Here is a 22,438-nt window from a genome sequence, read left to right on the forward strand (position 1 = left end):
TTTAAATAAATAACTTGTTTTGTATGAGTATTAATCCACACAAATCTGTAAATAAATACTTCTCAGAAGAATTAGAATTATTTCTGCTGTCATTTTTGAATTAACATGGTCATTTTGTTCGACACTTATTGTTAGAGAATAGAAATGCACCCCCAGTATCACGTACATTTCTGGATTATTTCTTGTTAAATAAAAAAATCAATAATAGTTAGAAATGTCACGTAAATATTATTTGAATAAATGGTGAATAAAATTATATTACATTTTTGCTCACAAAAAGCACACGCACAACGATGTAGAAAGTAGAACAGCCATGACGGAGACCTTCCAAGTCAATGTCATTGCTGTGAGAACCTTCCAAGTCAATGTCATTGGCGTGAGAATCCGACCACTTCTTCCAAATGGTATTGATGACTTTGACGACAAGATTCTCACGATAAATTTCCCGCCATTTCTTGGCCTTCTTCTTTGAAACTTCTGAGTGAACTTTTTTTTTTTTTTTAATTTAATTTATGAGGTAGCAAAGTAAAAGAAGGAGGGTCAATGCAGGTCTTTCCGGCTCTTGATACGTATAGAAGAAAGAAAAGAGAGAGAGATAGGAATGCGTAGAAACTTTGGTCGCGGACCAAGAGAAAACTTCTAAGTGATCGTTAATATTGCAATAGATATGTTGCACACTTTTTTTTAAGTGTTGATTTTCTGACATGGAGTAAAAATTACTATTGAATATTATATGTACTTTTATTTATTATTTCATCCAATTATAATTTTCATTGCTACGTCGGAGAGTAAGCACTAATAAGAGCGAACACTAAAAAATGTGCAGCACGCTCCTTTATTGCAAAATAAAAGAGAAATTTTGCATGCACTCCCAAGTCTACACTACATGACGTGGTCATTATTAGATTTTGAACGGATCACTATTGAATTTTTGATCCAATAGTGAATTTTACTGTCAAGTCAAGAATTTTGTACTCGAGGATGTAGACTTAAAAGTGCATATAGCATTTCTCAAATTACAAACCTCAACACTTGGAACCAACATCAGTCGCTCCTTTGGTGAATCTGTGGTATCCATGGCTAAATTCAAGATATATAACTGATATGCAGAAGTCATCTCCTTTATCAAATTGGCCTTCGCAACTTTAACAATTGAGTCATGTAATCAATCATCCTTTGAAAAGTCTCGTCATTCTTGCAAAAACACGTATGGTAATCATGTTACTCTTTGCATGCTTCTTATTTATATGCTAAGAATAATGAGACTCAGTTATCAACAAAAATCAATCATTGGATGAACTATGTAATAATAAAAAATAAAAAACCAAGAGTTGATGCTAATAGTAAAAAAAAAAATTATTTAATTAATATTTTAACACTTTATGAGCTCAACATAGGACTAAAATGTGGAGACATGTTCCAAATTAGGATCTCTACTCTCATAGTAATCAGATGTCCAAAAGTTTAAGCTGATAAAAAAATACAAATTTAATTATTTAATTAATATTTTAATAATTAATTAACAATCAACATAGACGACTCTTCTCCTAATTAATAAGGAGAAAAACTTTTGTCATGTACAAAGTCTATAGACTTGTTCCATTCCATGAAAAGTATGAACAAAGATGCACCCGGGGGATCTTTTCCAAAAATTTGTTTTAAAATTTTACTTTATTAATGATGACATCCTTAAACAATATAACAGTGCAATCTGGTCCTAAATTCCTAGTTACGTCCTTAATATTGAAGAAATAATGTATAAATAACTTGAGAACAATGAGAATAATATACCTTGAAAGGAATCTCATACGTCCAACAGTTGACTGCTCAAATATATCACCACATATTTTTGTATGAGGATGAAGCACGCTAAGAGCCTCTCTGACAAAGGAATGGTTGAAAATGCACATACTACAGAAAAATTTTAGCCACCAATAAAGGAAAAAACTCTCTAAAGCCAAGTGTGATAGCTTACAGCATAGAAATCAAAGCCACAACCTGGAAAGGGAAGCCAGTGTTCAGCCCAGCACAAGCAGCATGGGAGCTTCCATTCCATGGACAAATACCAAAGGTGGCTTTTGAATTTTTCACCAACAGAAAAAATGTTTCATATGGAGAAATCATCAGAGAAAGACAAAACGGTGGAGTTGGAGAGATATAGAGAAAGAGCTACAAAAATAGCGTCCAGATTTGAGAGTGACAAAGAAAGAGACGAGAAGAATGAGAGATGATTTATACCTGGAAGCTGGAGGACGGAGCGATTACAACGGCAGCGACAGCGAAGAGGAAGTTGAGAGCTTTAGAGGAAGGTAAAGGGCTCAAAGAAGAGGACCTGACAGCTGAGAGTTTTTTAGGCATCAAATGAATTGGGAGAAGAGACATTGTTTTCCTTTTTTTGAGTTTTTTTTTTAAATAATGGCTGATTTGGCAGGGCTGACTAGACCCTGCCACATCAGCCCAGCCTAGCATGGCCGTAGATGGGTCTACCATATAGCATTTCTCTTCTCTTAATTTCTATTGCTGTGCTGATCATATTTTCTCCCATGTCAAGGCATTACTGCCAAGACCCGCCAATTTACAAAAACGATTTTAAAATAAGGGAAAAAAAATAGAGGCTAAAATATTCCCAGTTCAAAGTTTAAAGATATTAGAAATAAAAACTTCATTTGCCTATCCTGCACAAGTCATAATCCATGTAGTATTTCATTAAGTTTCAGTAACTCCTTCCAAGGATGTAGATCTACATATTTGAAGGTTAAATTGACTATTTCAGGCCCTAAGAAGTGTACCACAACCAGACCAATCCATCCTCATGTCCAAATTAGCAAGTGTACAAGAACTAGACAAAAATCAGCATCTCACATTCATAAACTTCAGGATCTTTAAAGAAATTACATAAACCACTACGAAAGCATGCTTTATAATATCTTCCTATTGTTTAATTTACTAACATTGATGGAAAGTTGATGCTATCCAGCAACAGAAAGTCAAATAAGAAGAACACCACAACCACTATATATCTAAGACAATAAAAGAATAGCATGAAAATAATTTACCTTCTTTGCATCATCTGTCTTCAATGTAGGAACATGGTAAGTGATAGAAAAAGCATCATACCAATTGAATCTAAGAAGCCAACTTCACTCGTTGTCCCTATAACCAGAAGTGTTTTTTTTCCCTAACAACAAAAATCACAAGATGAACTATTAATTATGACTTCAGCAAGGTCAGAAAACTACCATTCATCAAATCATAATTCACAAAGTTGCTGAAGAAAACACCATGGTCGAAGATATCAGAAATTGTCACACATGAGGCTGTCTATGAAATCAGCCGGTCATCATTCTTTGGACAGCCAGTGATTGTGACCTGAATAATCATGGACAAAAAAGCAAAACAACTTTTAACCATTGCACCAAAATAGTACTATGATTTAATGCATCCATCTAGCTCCAAATGTTACTTCTTTCTTTTATAGGTATTTACAGCTCATTTACCCGTAGATGAGATTTGAACCCATGACCTCATCCTCCACCCTTTCATTGGATAGGAGATGCCAGATCATAGCTCTGCTGTCAAAAATTGCCTAAAGAAATAGCAGCCTAACATAGACTGAGAGTTGCAAATTTAACAAATGAATTACAATAGCCTTGTGGGATTTTCTTGTTCCCTATGAGAGATTAACACTTGTTCTCCACAGACCAGAAGAAGCAAGCTCAATTGTTTGTTTCCAAGAGCTGCAAATCCATTTCACCAGTAGTTGAGTTTTGGCAACCAAAACAAAGACAGAAGAACCAACCAGTTCAGAGTTCATCATAGTACTACCAATCCATGACATGGAATTCAATGCAAAAATTTCAGCAAGTATATGATAACATCAAAATGAAAAGGAAAAATTAGTATTATAACCAAGAAAGCCACAGCAACATTATTACAAAAAAAGTTGACAAGCTTGCATGAGATCAAAAATGCCCAGGTAACGCGTGAACATCTAATTAAGTACTTATCAAAAAAAAAAAACATCTAATTAAGTAATAAGGTTTGTAATTTCTACACATCCGCAATACAGGGATTACACTCAAGAGTAACAAAACAAAGATTCATCTGTTTTATTGCACTAAAAAAATTGAATACAAAAACATGCGCAATGGAAATTGCAGTATATGATTTGAAATGTCAATACTTGCCACAGCTGCCAAATCAATCGTCGACCTCTTGTTTGATCTCTCTTTGTAACTCCTCCTTGTACTCCTCAAATGTTCCAGGGTAAGTACTCGCAGTTCCATTTTCCACAACCCAAATTTCACTCCTCTCTTCATCATCACAAACACGTGATATGAGCCTAGAGTCATGACTGACCAGGACAACTCCACCAGTAAACTCATCCAGTGCATCAGCCAGTGCGTCAATGCTCTGCATGTCCAAATGATTTGTAGGCTCATCCAATAGCAATATGTGTGGCTTCGACATGGAAATCGAAGTGAAGACAACCCGTGACTTTTGCCCTCCAGATAATTTTGCAATTGGGGTGAGGTGATTATGGCTGGGGAGTCCAAATTTTCCAAGCTTTGCGCGAACAGCCTCCTGCTTGCTAAGTCCTTCTTGATCTGGATGAAGACGAAGAAGATACTGCACTGGTGTTTCCTCCATTGTTAGTAGGTCCACAAAGTGCTGTGAATACCTCCCAATCCTCAACTTCTGACTCCTCCGTACTTCACCCTCAGATGGAACCAAATCACCTGCAAGAAGATTCAGGAGAGTAGATTTTCCCGCTCCATTCGGCCCAACAATAGCAACACGTGTTCCCATATCAATACCTACATCAACATTTGAGAGCCTGAAATCCTCACGGTTTGGGTAGCTGAAGCTGACTTCAATTAGCTGCAAGAGTGGCGGTGTGAGCTCAGTAGGTTCAGGGAAGTGGAACTCCACACTGTAGTCTCTCCACTTCTTTGGGGCCTCTGGCTGAGGCTCATCCTCATCAACCTTTCCTTTTACCTTGCTCTTGGATGCTTCTTTTGCAGCATTAAACTTAGCCCGGTCTTTCACCTTCTCCTGCTGAGCACGACTCCCTGACCTCTTGGCTGCTTTAATTTGCTTCTCATAAGTTTCATACTTCTTGTTCATCTCTTTGCGGCGCTGCTCATACCCACTTTCAAACTCATCAAAGTTTCCGCGATATAAGTGAAGCTTAAAATCATGGAGATGAATTATCTCATTGCAGATGGAGTTAAGGAAATCCCGGTCATGTGAGACAACAACAAGTGTTTTCTTCCACCGACACAAGTACTCCTCTAACCATAGAACGGCCCTGAGGTCAAGATGGTTTGTGGGTTCATCCAATAACAATAGTGTTGGTTGCACGAAAAGTGCCCTAGCCAATGATATTCTCATTCTCCAGCCACCACTAAATGATCGGGTTGGACGACCCTGCATTCCCTTGGTGAAACCCAATCCAGCAAGAATCTTTGATGCTTGAGCCTCAGCCGCATCTGACCCCAAGATCTGCAACTTTTCATACAACTCAGCAAGCTTCTCTCCTGCATCATCCCCATAGCTATCTTCAACTTCATTCTCACCCTCAGCAGAAGAAGAAAAATTCTGCAAAGATGCAACCTCATTTCGAAGCTTGACCAGCTCTTCATTGGCTGAAACAACTGCTTCAAGAGCAGTTCTATCATCACCAACCACCTCTTGTTCAACCAAAAGAACATCAATATTCTTAGGTACTGGAATCTTCCTCCAAGCAAGGAGCTTTAATAATGTAGACTTTCCCATTCCATTGGGTCCAATCAAACCGTACCTTTTCCCGTGAGATATCTTTACTGATGTATTCTTCAAAAGCTCTTTACCCCGAGCTGACACAGAAAAGTTATCTATAGTTATATCTTTAACATTGGCATCAGCTTCATCACCTCCCTCAAGAACTGAGGTCCGACTACCAATAACAACAGTAAAAGCATCTCGGTCATCCTTAAGGGCCTCCTGTTTTGCCTGCTCTGCTGCATGGGCAGCAAGCACATCCTTCTTTTCTCTTTTTTTCAATTCTTTTTCACTCATCGATATTTCAAGTGCCTTTGGGTCACTCCTCCGTTGCTTCTGGATTTCACTCAGTTCTTCTTCAAAGGCATCCTCATCATCAGACGGAGGGAGATCAATGTCATCAGTGTAAGATGACAATTTTGGGGCGGCTTTTGTCTTAGGTTTAATAGTAGTAGCGGCCAAGGAAGAGGAAGAGCCCTTTTTAGGCTTATCAGGTTTCTGGTCCATACTGGCAAGCATTGCCGACACCGAAAGTTTCTCTTTCTTCCCATCTTTTGAAACGTCTTTGCCACTCCCCTTAGTTTTGGTGGTTGCACCGTTCTCCTCTGGTTTCTTCTTTCCCATTGCAGCAATCAATCTGGTGAGAACAAAATAACTAAAAGGTATGAAATTCTATCAACTTGAGTGATCTCAATTAAGTTCATCATGAACACAAAACATATATTTAGACCCACATTAGGCCTTCGCATGGGAGCTTACATGATAAAGAATTAAAAATAGAATGTACTGATATGCGCCATCAATTTCAAAAGAAACTATAGAGATAAAGCAAGGAAACATAGAATTCAACGACAGCTTACAAAAATATGCTTTATTCAGTTGAAAACAAGAAGTTTCCAATGTAGATTTTGTTGAGAATACTAAGATTGACAATATCGAGCAAGTATAAAGAGCTAATAGAAACCAGTTAAAAATGACAGTACTGGGGCAAAGAAACACTATCAATTTCATTCTGTAAACAACTTGAAGAATTCAAATACTTGGGCTTCGAGAATTCAAACAAAACTGAACCCAAATAAAAGGCAGATCTCAACCACAGCAATTGAAGTTTCAATATTCCCCAATTTTTCACTTCGAGATTTTGATATAATTTCAAATTGCTATACTGCCTTTTGATATAACCCCTAAACAGACAACAATTGCGGAAACAAGAAACCTCTTTTTCTTCCTCAATAAGTCAATGCATATCCAGATTAACGTGACCCTGCAATTGCTAATGCGTAAAAGCTTTTCATTTGGTACAAAACTAAGAAAGTTAAGCACAAACCTTAGACGGAGAGATGATTCGATGAAAAGCTGAAAACCGTGATTCTGTGAAACTTGTAAGAATTAGAAAACACTAAACCTGAGAATGAGATATTTGAGAGAAACTTGTTAGAAACTTAGACCGTTAATCGTGTTACTTGTTAGAGAGAGAGAGAGAGAAACCTGAGAACTGAACGGAAAGCCGGAGCGGTGGTCCGGTGGAGATCGGAGCGGCGTGATGAGGGCTGAGCTGCGTAGGCGCCGTAGAACGAAGAAAAATGGAGTGAAGGATAAAGGTTAGGGCTTTTTTGCTTCTGACAGAAAAAATCGAAATTAATAATTTTTCCGCTAATGGAAATCTTAATCCGAGTCGGACGTGTTTAACCAAAAGACTGCCGAATAAAAAAAAAAAAAATCAAATGAAAACCCTTGAGAGTTGAGATGAGAGGGTAGAAAGACAGGAAACAGTGGGTCACCAGACTCACCAAAAAAAAAACAATAATAATAATAATTTTGTAATTTTATAGAGTTTATAGGAGTATTTGAGTCATTTTACCATTTGATTATCTAATAATTCCAAATCCTAACTAGAGAGGTGAAATTACAAATTTTTTAAAATTAATACATTAAATTGAGAGTTTTGTTTAGAAGGTTGAGTGAATTTTATTTTTTTTTTTAGTTATTTACATGGGTAGTTTAATGACATCATATTTATTTTATCAAGTTAAAAAACCATTTTGTCCTTGCTGTTTATCCATCTCCATTTAATTCAAAGGGTACTTTATAGTAACAATACGTGTATTTTTACCATATAGATACGATATGATTCCCAACAAAATAAAAACGGCTACTCTGAAAGCTAAAACATTCTCAAATTGGTTCAATTTTACTCTGATGATGAGGTTTCCGGTTTTGGTCCACTTTTCTTTCCTAATAAAATCAATTTATGTACCCAAAAACAAAGCCTAAATTGTAGCAATGATAAGACCCACGATGAGGATTTTGGACAGAAAACTTTTACAAACCGGATTCTAGGAATATTATTTCAACGAGTAATAAGAAGTTTATATCATTTTTAATTAGTAAACATTTTATCTCTTTTTTTTTTCTTTTTTTTCTTGAGACAGTTCAAATCTCATTCATTGATAAACGAGCATAAAGCTCAAACAACACAGAGCAAAGCTTTGAAGCAACTATAATCGAAACTATGAGGTTACAAGCGTCAAAGATGATATATTACATTTCAGACTCAAACAAAATTCACTAACCTATGACTAATTTTTAAATTAAACAATTGATCTGCGCCAAACATTCTCAAACAAATGCATAGGTAGCTCTTATTTCTCGGCATTGAGGGCAGAGAACCCCAAGCCAAAACTCATTCTCTTCGACTCAAAAGCCAAGATAACGTTCACATCCACAATCTAAAGGTTTGGACCAAATCAACTACCCCAAATGGCGTTTGGCGAGCAGATCGAAAGAGAGGATCGAACATTATTACAAGCAAAAACAAAACCGATACATGGAAACAAAACAAGATAGAAAGAACAAAAAAAATGAAAGCCAAGGAAATAACCAACAGAAAAAAGCATACTAAGAGGATGACAGCAGCTAAAAAGAAGAGCCAGTCGCGGGCTCGCCGGAAACCGAAAACAAAAGGGGGCATTCGAAGCTCATTGCAGTGGGGGGCACGAGAAAATGCCCAATAGAGGATGGTGGGCGGAGCAAGTACAGAAGAGATCGACGACGTACTCAAATGGAGGGGAGAGTTTGAGTGAAACCCAATGAGCATCACCCACAAAGAGTATCTACTTAAATAAGCATAAACAACAAAAGCAAAAGCAAAAAAAAAAAAAAAAAACACTCGCAAAAAACAAGAAAATGAGAGAATACAAGAAGAAAATAAAACAAGAAACCACGTCGGGGAGGAAGGTTGCGGGGGGAAAATGGTCGGAACGCGAAGAACCAGGATGGAGCCGAAGAGGACAGGCGGAGGAGCGAGCAACGACGTGGGTGCAGCGAGGACAGTAGATTGAGCAAAGAATGGCCAATCCTAAAGCCTAGAGCCAAAAAAGGGGGACCAAAGGAGGGGGAAGAGGCAGAAAGGAAGGGAAAGGAAAAATCGCCCACAAAACTAGAGGCATCAAGTAAATAGACTAGTTCGCTAAAAGAAAGAGGGCGATGAGATGGGAGGGGAGGGGGGAGGCAAAAGAGGGAGAGGAGAGGAGGGCCGAAGGGTCCTCCGACGCTCTCTGCTAGAGATGAAACCTAGCAAAGAAGGGAAGGGGAAAGACCGTCTTTTTTTTCTTTCAATTCTCCAATGCCTTACCATTTTATCTAATTGGCATAACTTTCACAGCAAAATCCTATCAGATTGAGCACGCATTAGTATAGTTGTAATTTGATGAAGCTTCCTAAATTGGGCACACCCCATGAATTAAAATTGATATCAAAGGTAAATCACACTTTTTCATCCAATTTGGCTTAGGTGTTGTAAAAAAAACCTAGAGCATATGATTTCTCTCTCGCTCTCTCTCTTAAAAAATTTGAAATTAAATCTAGACGGTTACTCAATTTGTAATATTTCCCAAAACTTTAAATCATTTGCATAATGCATTTCAGATGGAGAAAGAGTCCTTACATTTATATCATATATGACTGGTAATGCGAATTGGATGTTGTTTGCTTACATTTATATATGATTGGTCATGCACATTAGACGTTTGTTGTTTGAGACCCGCTAATCTTCTAATTTTTGTTCATCTCTTGCCCTACTATTTTTTTGAATACACCATTGAATTTAGATTTTACAAATTCAATGGTAGATTTCAAAAAATATATAGATAGAGTTAAAACAGAAAATGGACAATAAAAGAAAAAATTAGCATTTCTCTTGTGATTTATAGAGTTTTGTTGGAGTTGTTTCGGGGTAATTTGAAACGGCAACATTTATTCAAAAGCAATAAACTATCTTCAAATAAAAGACACATGTATTAGCCTAGTAAAAAAAACAAAAAAACACATGAGCAAAACAATTTTTAAGAGCCCAAGTGCTCTCTGTCGGATCAGGAAATGGCTCTCAAAGATATTTTTTCCCTTAAGAAGATACATGAGCAAAACAATCAACTATTGCTATTGAATATTTGTATTGATCAGATAAATGAGACAAAAAAGAGAGCTACATAGAAAGTCTCCCAAACAAACAATAGATTCTCTACTCATCGTAAATTTCCGCTGTGTTCTCAATCCTCAGACTTGCAAAAAAATTTTACAACCAATTTTCACAAACACAAAAATGAGAAGGCAATCATAATTAAATGGTTTGTTTTTCTAAGGAACTAATCATGCGGAAACTAGTATCGGACAATATCCTGAAGGCAATCATAAAAGTGAGAGATCTTAATCTTCTCTTTGCCGGAGTATATTGCCTCTGAATCTCCACCACGCTCACCCTGAGCTGCCATCTCAATCAACATATAGAGCTTCTTGATGGGCATCTACAAAGATAAATGAAACAAAAGGAGCGAGAAGTGAGTATGAATAACAATGTCCTTTCCTTACTACTTGTTTCCTCACTAACAAACAAGTTCACATTGTCTGAGGTTCAGAGTTTTTTACAGTTCATTTATAATACATATTAGACATATTGGTGCAAAGGTAAAATTCAAATGTGGTTCACAGATCCAAAGCTAGAGCTTCTAGAAAGGATCAGAAACAAAAACATTCAAACCCCCCCCCCCCCCCCCCCCCCACAAAAAAAAAAAAAAAAAAGAAGAGTAAGAACAAAATAGAAAATTTCCCATCTCATGAAGTCATGATACTTCCCCGGAAAACTCTTGAGTAATTGGTTTAAACAATCCATCTGAGGATCATTTTCATTGATTCTTTTCGGTAAAATAAAGGAAGAGTTAATGAGAGACATTTAAAAAAATAAAAAATTAAAAAAAAAAAAAAAAAAAAAAGAAATCTTGTGGAATATGCCAAAAAGGGTGAAAAGGTATAAATTACATCATTCAGGGCCTCTGCAGCTACATCGATGTCATCATCATCAAAAACATTCAGCTGTGTAAGCACCTGCGATGAGAAAAGGGCTAGATTAACATACATTCGAACTTTGAAGCTAAACGGTAGTGTAATAAAATTTCCTTTCAGAGTTCATGCATTCTGATTTCAGACAAACTACTACGCAAGGAAAAGTTGAAACAATAATTTACTATAATAAAAAAAAAGTATTGCACATCCACAACCCAGGTGATCAGTCCAAACATTTGATTTTTTTTTTTTTTTTTTTTGGATAAGGAGTCCAAACGTCTGCTAGCAGAGAGATATTGTTTGAATTTTCATTGGAAGGACTCCCCTCCTCCCCAGCATTGCAAATCATGAATCAATGATTACCAAAGTCCTAGTTTAAAAGCTTCCGAACAGATTTTGCAATATCTGGGTCAAGTAATTATTGGGAGACTTCTTCCACTACTGCAATTAAGGTGATATAAACACTCCCATTTTTCTTTTAACAAAATCGCCCCATTATAGTTAAAAGTATTTTCTCCCATTACGAGGCATCACTGCCAAGACCTGCCAATTACCAAAAACATTTTTAAAAATAAACAAATAAATATAAAAAATGGCCAAAATATTCCCAGTTCAAAGGTTAAAGATATTAGAAAATAAAAACTTGATTTCCTGTCCTGCACAAGTCATAATCTACGCAGCATTTCATAAGTTAAATGTTTCAGGCCCTAAGAAGTGCACCATAACCACACCAATCCATCCTCATGTCCAATTTAGCAAGTGCACGAGAACTAGACAAAAATCAGCACTTCACATTGATAAACGTCAGGCTCTTATAGCAATTACAAAAACCACTACGAAACCATTCTTTATAATACTCTCCTATTATTTAATTTACTAGCATTGATGGAAAGTTGACGCTATCCAACAACAGAAAGCCAAATAAGAATACCACAGCCACTATATATCTAAGACAAAAACAGAATAGCATGAAAATAATTTACCTTCTTTGCATCATCTGTCTTCAATGTAGGAACATGGTAAGTGACAGAGAAAGCACCACAAATACCAACTGAATCTAAGAAGCCGACTTCACTCGTTGTCCCTATAACCAGAAGTTTTTTTCCCTGACAAAAAAATTCACAAGATGAACTAGTAATGACGACTTCAGCAAGGTCAAAAAACTATCATTCACCAAATCATAAACCACATACTTGCTAAAGAAAAAACCATGGCACAAGATATCAGAAGTAGTCACATATAAAGCTGTCTACAAATTCAGCCGGTAAATACTCTTTGCACAGCCGGTGATTGTGACATGAATAATCATGGACAAAACAGCAGAACATCTTTCACCATAGCCTCACATAGTATTATGATTTACTGCATATATTACCGCCAAAAATATTACTTCTTTCTTTTGTAGGTAAGTACAACTCATATACCCGTAAATGGGATTGAACTCATGCTAGATCTTAGCTCTGCTCTCCAAAATTGCTTAAAGAAATTGCAATCTACTAATCTACAAATAATTCATAGTTTTCTTCTTCTTCTTTGACTTTTTCACTCTAAAGAGTACTAAAACGTACTTTTGAAAAAAGCTTAAAAATAAAGCTTTTTCAAAAAAGCTAATTTTGGCTTTAAAAGCTCTATTTTCCAACGCAATCCCAAACATGCTCTTAGTTAAGTTGTATATGGTGGAGTTATCATGTGCAATGACAGCAACATAGTGAGGTTTGATGATATCAACTTTACAAACTAATTCTTAATATATAATAGTCCATAACACTTATTAAAGGGGACTGGGAAATTCCACGTTCAATATGTCACTAAAAAGAGAACCTGATCAGTGTTCAAAAAGAAAATATGACAATATTTAATTGTGGATTCCACAACTGCAACCAGTTTTAAACCGTTAAGATCTTAGGGAAGAAGTTATAACTAATTCTACAGGTCTTGAAACTACCAACAAGCATAGTAAATGCTATAGAGGTGGTCATGGAGAGGGAAAGTCTATGTTGCCTAATCCAAATCATACATCAACCACAATACCTTAAACCTGTGGTTAAATCCTTCTTTCAGTTTTGCACAAAATTGATTTGCGCTTTTTTCAAACCAAGTACACATCATGAACATATATGAGAATAAGTCAGTAATCTATCTCATCCTCTACCCCATGTTCATGGGAAAAAACGAGACGCATGATTCAACCTTACCATTGCCCAAAAGAAATTACACCCTCCATCCCATGTCTCAATTTCCTTCTAGAAACATCCCAAAATGAGTTTCCACTTTTCAAAAAGTAAAGCATTTCACCTATATATTACCCTCATAAATTTTTCTTCAAAAAAAAGTCAATACCCTTTAAAAGTTACACCACTATGCGTATTTTTGTTAACAAGCATTGTGCCATTTTAAACTAAGATATTCAAATACTATAGTAGGAAATAAATTCACAAGACCAGTTTCTAGGCAGTAAAGACAAAGGACAAAGAGAAACCTTCGCAGGAAGACGCTTGAGCAGGACCATTAGCGTCTGAGAAACTAAATTTGAAAAACGAGGCCCAATAGCAACATACTCCAGTAACCTGCATAAACAATTAAAGTACAACTGATTCCAAGATACTTAGACTTACAAAACTTCATTAGATTCAAATCAGCAGGTTTTACCTTTCAATGTCATCAAGAATGATGATGCTCAAAGGTGACTTGTATGCATCCTCAAATACCTATCAAAGAATACATTATAAATGAGCCTTTGGAATTTCCGGCCCCCATCATGAATAAAACTAAAACCCACAGATCCTCCAAGTTGTCAATATGCTATAAACAATTCACAAGTCTGCAAGTGTACTATAAACTTGGCTTAGAGATACAGCAAACCTCCATTTTACATCAATAACTAGTTCTTCCAAACAAAAGAAAAACGAAATATTTCAAAAAATATCTTAAGAATGGTTCAAAATCTTAGTGTCCTTAAAACCTTGACAATTTGTGCACATTTAGTGCTCTCATGGAGACCAATCATCGCTTCTGCTGAAACCTAACCAAAGGTAAAACACAAAGATTAGATAATATACAGAAGTGACAGTAGAAGAAGCCATGATTCCTGGAAAGTAAGAAGATATAATATCCACAATATAGGTCAGGTAACTTACTATCTTGACATATGGAAAATCACTGTCAATGCCAACAGTAGCTGCTAGCGCGCTCTTTCCACTGTCCAAAACGGTAAGGTTTAAACAGCTGTCATTAACAAAGTCATTTAAACAGAAAAATCATGCAATACCTTCCACTCGGGCCTTCCAGAAGGCAGGTAACAAGCGGGCTTCCTTTACTCACTTTAACTTGCTCCACAAGTAGCATAGCTCTTTCATAAATGTGCTTATTTCGACCACCACATTCCACCATGCCATTTAGTCTAGAAACCATGTTAGTAAATTAGATTTGTCTACCGGCAGAAACAAAGTACCATCTTTTTCCAAATCTTTTGAATGGACAACTACCCAATATATGGTAAATATAAGACAAATGCCGTGCAATTGTAAAGAGGTTAACCCAGCTACCTACAGCTTGAATTAAAAATAAATCTTGAAAGGACATAACAATATGATGTGAGTTCAACCACGATGAAAGCTAAAACATTCTCAAATTGCTGAATAATTATCTAGTTTAGCTGGAAGCTATACCTGCATCGTTCAAGGTCATCAGTTGAGGCTCCAAATGCAGGAATTATTTCGTGGAGTGCATTCAAAAAATCATCCATAGTAACTTTAATACTCTCTTCATCAACTGGCTTGGTAAGATCATCCATACTTAGTTGTCTATTCAAAGCATAAGATACTGCACTTTTTACAACACCTTCGAGTTCAGCACCACTATAGTTTTTTGTACGCGCAGCTGCACTCAAAAAAATGAATAAATAAAATCCATCAAGACCTTCATATTTACATTAATACAGCCCAAAGCATTGTCAACTATTAATGGTCAACAGTGCTTGTAAAATAATATAAAAAAAAAAAATTAAAAATTAAAAAAATACTGTGAATAACTCGATGTAAATTTATCAAGGTGATCAATTGAGAACAACTAATTGAAACCTCCCGCACCCCCAAAAACAAAAAGACAAATACAACATCCTCAATTTATAACCATTGGTTGTAACAAAGAAAATTATGAAGGGTGTGGCTTTTTGGGTTGAAGCATACAGGATGGATTAAATAATACAATTAGAAATCACTTGGTGCTTTTAACTATTCTAACATCCATTTTACCACATTGATGTCTAGAATTTTTTATGAGTGTGAATATCCAAACCAGCCATAAGACTTTCTAAGAACAATTACGTCCGCAAACTAACAAAATATGTAATTTAGAAATAAGTGTCCATTTAACAGTCACTTCAGCCAAGCAATAGATGAATAAGTACATCTCAGAAGCATATGTCACCAATGCACATACCAAGCTCTTGAAGGTTCACATCAGGAGCAAGAAAAGAATTCTCTTTCATCTTGTTTGTGTGAATTTGAAGAATTTGTAATCGACCATTTTCATCAGGAAGGCTTATCTCAATTTGAACCTCCAAGCGTCCTGGTCTATACACAAAGAATAAATAAATAGAAGATATTTAATGAGTTTGTTATAAAATAAAAGTTACTTTGGCAATCTTGGCCACTATGACCTACAGTACATCAACGTTGACTAACAGTTGCTATTCATGCTTTTTCATGACATAAAATCCAAGTTGGCAAGAAGAGAGAGAGACCTCAAAAGGGCTTCATCAAGCAAATCCTTTCTATTGGTCATTCCAATAAGCAAAACATTATTCAGAGACTCCACACCATCTATCTGTAAAGTATGTCGTCTCTTAGCATAGATATCGACAGAGAAAAACTTGTATTGATTTTGCAATATTCAAAAAGCAATGAAACCTCTTAACTAACCTTGGTAAGAAGCTGGTTCACAATACTATCGTGAACTCCTGTACCATCTCTAGTCGATCCTCTTGACTGCACATGGAGAACATGCATTATGCTCATTCCACTAGTTATAAAACTTGGATTACACAATCAGAGAACCATAAATCCCATATGTGAGAATTTTTTCTCTGACAAATTAAACTATGCAGATCTCAGGCGGAAATCTATGTTGGTGTTGCCAGTGGGTGCTTGTATTGAGCTTTAAATAAAACTCAAAATAGCATGTCCCTTTAGATGTGAAGAAGTAAACTAGGATCCAACTTGATATAAGCATGATACACACTCACAAATATATTCGAGCCACCATACCAGATTATGTCCAATTTCCCTACACGTCTAAAACTCTCAATACAAGTCTCTGAAGAGGATTCTTTGACTAGGGGTCCCAATTCTTGAAATGGCCATTAATGTTCATTAAGACAACACAAATAAATGTAATTATATATAACAGCCCTAATAGTCCAGGACATTAGAGAATAATATATTTAGTCAAAAGGAAATACCAGACTAAAACGAAATGCCATATATGTGTATATCACATAGGAGGACAAACAATGTGAAAGTAACGATAAATTACGCTAGTCATCAAAAGCAACAAATTGGTGCCACTATCAATCTACTGCAACAAACAGGGAGCGTTAACATAGAGTTGAAGATTTACATACCTTACAAATAGCATCAATTTCGTCAAAAATGATTACATGCAAATCACTTTCGTCCCCTGAAAAGAAAAAGAACATGATATATTAGTGATCATCAAAAGATTGACACAGAAATACACCTAGTTGGTATATCTCCCTTACCCCGAGTTCTTTGATCATTCTCAGCATCGGCAAAAAGATCCCGAACATTCTTTTCAGTTTCACCAACGAATTTGCTCAAAACTTCAGGTCCATTAACAATCTATCACAATTCACCAAAAAGAAAGGAAAATTAAAAACATGCTCCATCAACTGCAAGCATAGATTTTCACCATCTTATCTAATGTGAAGCAAAACACTCATACCTCATTTCTATTATAGACATTATTCAGGCATGTTTTATCAGCTTTGGAACCCAAAGACTGTTCTAGCATCAAAATAAAGAAACAAGGTATGCACTAGCAAGGTTCCGACAATTATAGAATGTTAGCATATGATCAGAAGCAAATTGAGGATAAAAATGGATACATTTAATCCATGACAAAACCAGAAGTGCACAAGGAGAGTATGCACTAGGTTGAACATTGAAACGAAATAAAACAGAGACAAACTGCCTGTCTTCTCATATAGAACATGTATTGATTAGATTTTGTGAGTCAATCATGCGCTTGATAAGCATTTTCTACTCACCAGATCACAAGAAACTTCAGAAAGGGTGTGTTTCATCATAGTCTAATCACTTCTGAGATTAATTTGTATGAGTCTATGGGGACATGTCCAATTTCCGTCAATTAGAAGTGGATCTATTTGTAAGTCAAACCATATTTCGGAATACTGCAATTGATATTTGTTTCTAGAATTATTGAATTCCAATTCAACTGTGCTACCACCTAACTTAGAGATAGCTAAAATTCTAACTTCATTCTAAACACATTATGATCCATTAGATGCATGTTTTGGAATTTCAAACACCAGTTGCAAAACAGAATATAATTAGAAAAGATTATTCGAAGTCTTAAATAAGCGTCTTATTGCACAGGTCAATAACATATTCAATAGCGGACCCTTCATGCTACAATCTGACAAAAATAATTACAATGTAATTGTAGAAGAAGTAAATTGCTGCCAATGATAAATGGTGGATGTGCATAAACAACCCTATTTTGTTGCTCACTGCAAAGCAAAAATGGCAAAGCTCAATCACTTCAATAGTTTAGGAGGTCATGTAATTATGTAAACAAGAATACAAACTTATGACAATAAGAAAGAAGTTTCAGTTTCACTGAGGTCCCCAAAGCTTATCAATCAATTATCTTTAGAGTTACAAATTTTTTTACCAATAAAAAGCATATATAGAACATTCTTTGACTCTAAATCTCCCAATCATTTAAGAAAAGATAACAAAAAAAAAAAACCCTTATTTCTAAATAAAATAAACCCATCTCCAAACCTTTGGTTCCCTCCCATTCAGCATTTTTCCAATTTGACGAGCCATAAGTGTTTTGCCAGTACCAGGAGGCCCAAAAAGCAGCATTCCCTTCACATGCTTAATCCCCAATCTGGAAGACCAAGATTTCCATATAAGAGCATGCATTTAGATAAAACTGACTTGAATAAAAACAAAATGAAATTTTGATAATATTACTTATTTGTCACATGGGGAGGGAAAACACGAGAAGCAAAGGCTCTTCGAAATATATCTGCAAACTCCGCACTTAGGCCACCTATACCAAGTTCTTGAAGATTGAACTCCTTTTGCCTGAAGATGTTGCTGCTTGCTGCTTCACGCTGATTGACAACCTGCATCGAAATATAAGTTAATGAATTTAATATTGACATTAAATTGATCAAACTATAAATATGAGACAAGTGTCATTGAAGTGTTCTCTATAAATGATTATCATGTTAAATTGATCAGTTCATGTTCAACAGAGTAGCAAGGAGCAAAAATAATGAAGGGAAGATGCAAGTGCAAGAGATGTTTTGACTCATTTTTCACTGCAGCGCCTCCTTCAGCATGCATTGGAAGTAAAAAAGATATTGATGCACAATCCACCTATCTAGGATAACATGACTTCTGCTTTATATGAACGCATAAATCATGGTAGAATTTTCCATAGCAATCATATAAAATACTGAGAAGTTAGTTCAATCAGTGGCATTATACATGTAGCCAAGTCTTCACATTGCTATCTTTAATTTTCATATAGCAAACTTATCAGCAGTTCAATTATTAAACATAGCCAGGATAAGACAGATAAGAGAAATAAAAGACAAAAATACAACCTTTATTCCACTCCCATTTGATGTTTCAAAGACAAAGTATGTATCACTTGAAATTATCCCTCTTTCAGGAGAATTAGAGCTTTGTTGCCCCTCAACAGCAGCTTGATTGACAGTGAAAATATAGTTATTTCCATGATACTCAAACGATACTTTTTGCCCTGTTGTCATGACCTGCATACAACAAGACCAATAATCCATAGCCTTAACTGCTATCACCCAAAAAGATTTAGGCAGCAAAGAACAAGCAGACCCCACAAAAGCACCCAGAACATTAGTATAAGTCTCACGTGTGTCCTATTAGGAAAAAAATGGGGGATGACAGAATAATTGTTGTTTTTTTTCTATCTTTTATTCTTTTTTCCACTCTTTTTTTGGCTTCAAGCATACCATTCTACATGCGATCAAAAGTAAGCAGAACCATTCTGTAATCCAACCCATGTATCCTAACTCTATTGGCAGAATAATCATTATGATACATCTGCAGATAAAAACCTCTATCGCTGAAAAATGTTTCACTCTTTTCCATCTTTATTGTCACGTATACCCACAAAACCAAATCTCCAACTAATTTTCATTCTTTTATATATATATATAATAAAATAAAATAAAAAAAGAACATTGGTTCATGGTAATATTTTCAAGGTACAGTAGCGGATTTGGATTGTATAGCTGTTGGAATTTATATAGTACTACATATTTTTTGGCACAAGGATAGCACAGTTTTTTTGTCACAAGGCTAGCAAGTAGTCAGCAGAAGAAATAATCCAACAAGGCTGCTAACCTGAGTAAATCTTTCTCTACTGTTCAGCTTTATCAAGTGCTACAGCTTCAATTTTCTAATGCAACTATTTTAACTCCAACCACATGTATCCATTTCCTTTTCAGCCTTCCCCTTGTACTTGTAGCTTCTTCAACTTGAACTAAACATTCCCTTGTACTAACAAAGTTGAAGGTCTTTCTAGTACATGATCAAACCATCCTTAAGAACTCTCACTCTTCCACAAAGAATGCAATCCTCAACTTCTCACCTGTTAATACCATCTTATTCTATCTGTCTCAAAATTGCTTTCCAATTTCTGCCCATCACAATATCCTCTTTTCAGCTAGTTACATAAGGCATGTTGTTTCTTGACTACCTATTTTTGTATCAAGTTAATACTAAAATTTTTAGCATTTGATAATCACACAACAATGTTACAGAGCAAATTCTGATAGTAGAAGCAAAACCCAGGTTCCTAAAAGTTCTATTTACAACAAATTCTCAATCAATTACAGCTGAGATGCAACGAAGTAACATCACAAACACATGGAATATGCCAAAAACATACAACTCTACCTGGTTGATAAATCTCTTTCGAAGTTGGTTGGCCAGAAGAACAGCATCAACCTACAAAAAAAAAGGAACAAAAAAGTAGAATAAACTTTTTGAACATAAAACCTTCCAAGGTAAACAAGGATTGTCACTCCATATACCTGTTCATTTTTATTCCCCTTTTTCACAAACTCCAACTCAAGTGTAAGCAATGCCAGGTCGAAACTATCAGGCGGAATAAATCTAAAACAATAACCACGATATAATTAGAAACGTGAAAATGTGCATTGAAAGACAAACACAAATTGGTATTGAATAACCTGCTAACGGGTATCGAATCGCCGGAGGAAACTCTAGCATGCCGACGCTGAATCGCATTTAGGGCAATCTGGCCACTGCGTATGCTTTCGTGAGCAGTATATCTCAGTCAAGGCCATCAAAAAAATAAGAACTCTACACGAATCCAATCGACAGTCGCTTTAAATTTCAACAAATCAAACTCAAACGAATCAAAAAATGAACGAACGCATTCGCATCCTCAATCAACACTACAAATCGCGCTAAGCACCGTATCTATAGCTTTTTTTTGATAAATAGCAACGTATCTATAGCTTCTTTTTTTGATACATAGCACCATATCTTTAGCTAATCCCTACACTTTTATCGAATTAATTTCTGAATTAAATGGCATTTATAATTAAATGAGCAAATAGCATATGCAAAAACTTGATCAATGTCGAAGCACTATATCAATACCATAACTAACAAATTTATAAGTCAATTCATGATTTCTTAAACTAATAAAGCAATTTTCAATTACGCGTACGAAATGAGAAAATAGACCAGAATTTCTAAAAGGATATGAAACAGAGAGAACGAAGGAATCTCCGATGGAAGCGAGGAAGAGCTTGGTGCCGGGGACGGCGAAGCCGTGGAGATCGGCATGCGAGCAGTACGCGAGATTGGTGAGCGCTAGGTCCGGCGCCGGCGTGTTCGTCACGATCATGTTCGCCGAAGCCGGGGACGAAAACCGCATTTTTCGATCGGGTCGGATCGGGTCCGAGATCAGCTCGGGGTTGCTTTGGTACGAAGTAAAAAATGAAGGCTAAGAAGGAATGAATCAGTGCGAGGACTTTGAATATCTCTCTGTGTTCTCTGTGCAAGAACTTTGGAAAAATTACATTTTAGCTTCAAGTTAATAGCATTTTTCAATTCGACTTAAAGTTTCAATTTTTTAAAGGGTTAAATAATTAATACCTTGGGAGTTTGACAACTTTATTTTTATCCTTTGAAGTTTCATTTTTATCACAGGAAGTTCATGTAGTTTTGATACATAACCAAGTTAGTCTATCCATTAGTTGACCTAATAGAATTTCACGTGGCCCAATAGATGTTAACACGTGGCACATACTTAATTTTTTTTAATTAAAAAAAATGTATTTAAAAAAAATGGAAAAAAAATTTGGGAATGGCTGGGTGCCCAAGGAGGTGGCCGAAACCACCCCCTAGGCTCCATGGGGGTAGCCGAGCCACCCCCAGTACCCATTGGGGGTGGGTTTCAGCCACCCCCTTGCTCCAACGGGGTGGCTCGTACTGGGGGTGGGTTTCAACCACCCCCTTGGGCACCAACGGGGTGGCTCGGCCACCCCGTTGGAGCGAAGGGGTGGCCGAAACTACCCCCAATGGTGGTTGGGGGTGGTTTCGACCACCCTCAACTTTTTTTTCTTTTTTTTTTTTTCAATTTTTTTTAAAAAAAATTAAGTATGTGCTACGTATCAACATTTGATTGGTCCAGGTGAAATTCCTTTAGGTCAACTAACAGATGGACTAACTTGATCATTTATCAAAACCACATAGACCTCCTGTAATAAAACTAAAACCCAGAGAATAAAAATAAAGTTGTCAAACCTCATAAAGAATTAGGTATTTAATCATTTTTTTTAAATTCGGTTATTCCATCGATCAAAGCGTTTTGACTGGCCGATCACTATTAAACCTTTTTTTTTTTTCCAAAATGCCCTCATTTCTGTTGCTTCTCCCTTTGCCTTCCATCTTCACCGAGATCCTTCACAAATGGTTACCTGGCATTTTGTCTCCATCAGATCCTTCTAGAATCTCAAGACAATGAACAAAAGAAGGAA

General features: G+C 36.1%; 2 protein-coding genes across 8 annotated transcripts; both read right to left on the minus strand.

Annotated features, from left to right (window-relative positions):
* Positions 1-806: 806 nt before the first annotated feature.
* Positions 807-7,450, minus strand: LOC132170332 (ABC transporter F family member 4). 7 transcript variants are annotated; one of them, XR_009438951.2, is made up of 8 exons: positions 7,252-7,450; positions 7,091-7,168; positions 4,188-6,400; positions 3,282-3,369; positions 3,057-3,178; positions 2,239-2,339; positions 1,976-2,075; positions 807-1,194 (listed from the first exon to the last, which is right to left on the minus strand). XR_009438951.2 is itself a non-coding variant. In XM_059581273.2 (4 exons), the coding sequence occupies exon 3, from the start codon at positions 6,385-6,387 to the stop codon at positions 4,201-4,203; it is 2,187 nt and encodes a 728-aa protein (XP_059437256.2). In that variant the 5' UTR covers positions 6,388-6,400; positions 7,091-7,168; positions 7,252-7,450; the 3' UTR covers positions 3,281-3,369; positions 4,188-4,200. The 7 variants fall into 7 exon arrangements, 2 of the variants coding, with proteins under 2 accessions (XP_059437256.2, XP_059437255.2); XR_009438952.2 differs by lacking the exon at positions 1,976-2,075; XR_009438954.2 differs by lacking the exon at positions 807-1,194 and having other exon boundaries at positions 1,869-2,075; positions 7,091-7,134.
* A 2,728-nt stretch (positions 7,451-10,178) lies between these two features.
* LOC132168893 (vesicle-fusing ATPase) lies at positions 10,179-21,482 on the minus strand. The gene is made up of 21 exons (XM_059579978.2): positions 21,161-21,482; positions 20,618-20,713; positions 20,459-20,540; positions 20,322-20,372; positions 18,986-19,156; positions 18,345-18,499; positions 18,150-18,258; positions 16,862-16,961; positions 16,724-16,779; positions 16,023-16,088; positions 15,845-15,927; positions 15,541-15,674; positions 14,769-14,979; positions 14,369-14,500; positions 14,238-14,298; positions 14,063-14,122; positions 13,750-13,808; positions 13,580-13,667; positions 12,084-12,206; positions 11,077-11,142; positions 10,179-10,565 (listed from the first exon to the last, which is right to left on the minus strand). The coding sequence occupies exons 1-21, from the start codon at positions 21,331-21,333 to the stop codon at positions 10,422-10,424; spliced, it is 2,220 nt and encodes a 739-aa protein (XP_059435961.2). The 5' UTR covers positions 21,334-21,482; the 3' UTR covers positions 10,179-10,421.
* Between the last annotated feature and the right edge of the window lie 956 nt (positions 21,483-22,438).

Source organism: Corylus avellana, chromosome 1, assembly GCF_965113065.1.
Source record: "Corylus avellana chromosome 1, dhCorAvel1.hap1.2, whole genome shotgun sequence".
Classification (NCBI taxonomy): Eukaryota; Viridiplantae; Streptophyta; class Magnoliopsida; order Fagales; family Betulaceae; genus Corylus; species Corylus avellana.

Bases quoted from the DNA above. Each gene is read 5' to 3' on its own strand.
- LOC132170332 (XM_059581273.2), bottom strand. From the start codon at position 6,387: ATGGGAAAGAAGAAACCAGAGGAGAACGGTGCAACCACCAAAACTAAG.
- LOC132168893 (XM_059579978.2), bottom strand. From the start codon at position 21,333: ATGCGGTTTTCGTCCCCGGCTTCGGCGAACATGATCGTGACGAACACG. The intron at 16,962-18,149 runs GTTTGGAGATGG...GAATTGTGATAG, and splicing joins TGAATGGGAGGGAACCAAAG to ATTGTTAATGGACCTGAAGT. The intron at 12,207-13,579 runs GTTTCTCTTTGT...TTTTTTTGTCAG, and splicing joins TCAAGCGTCTTCCTGCGAAG to GGAAAAAAACTTCTGGTTAT.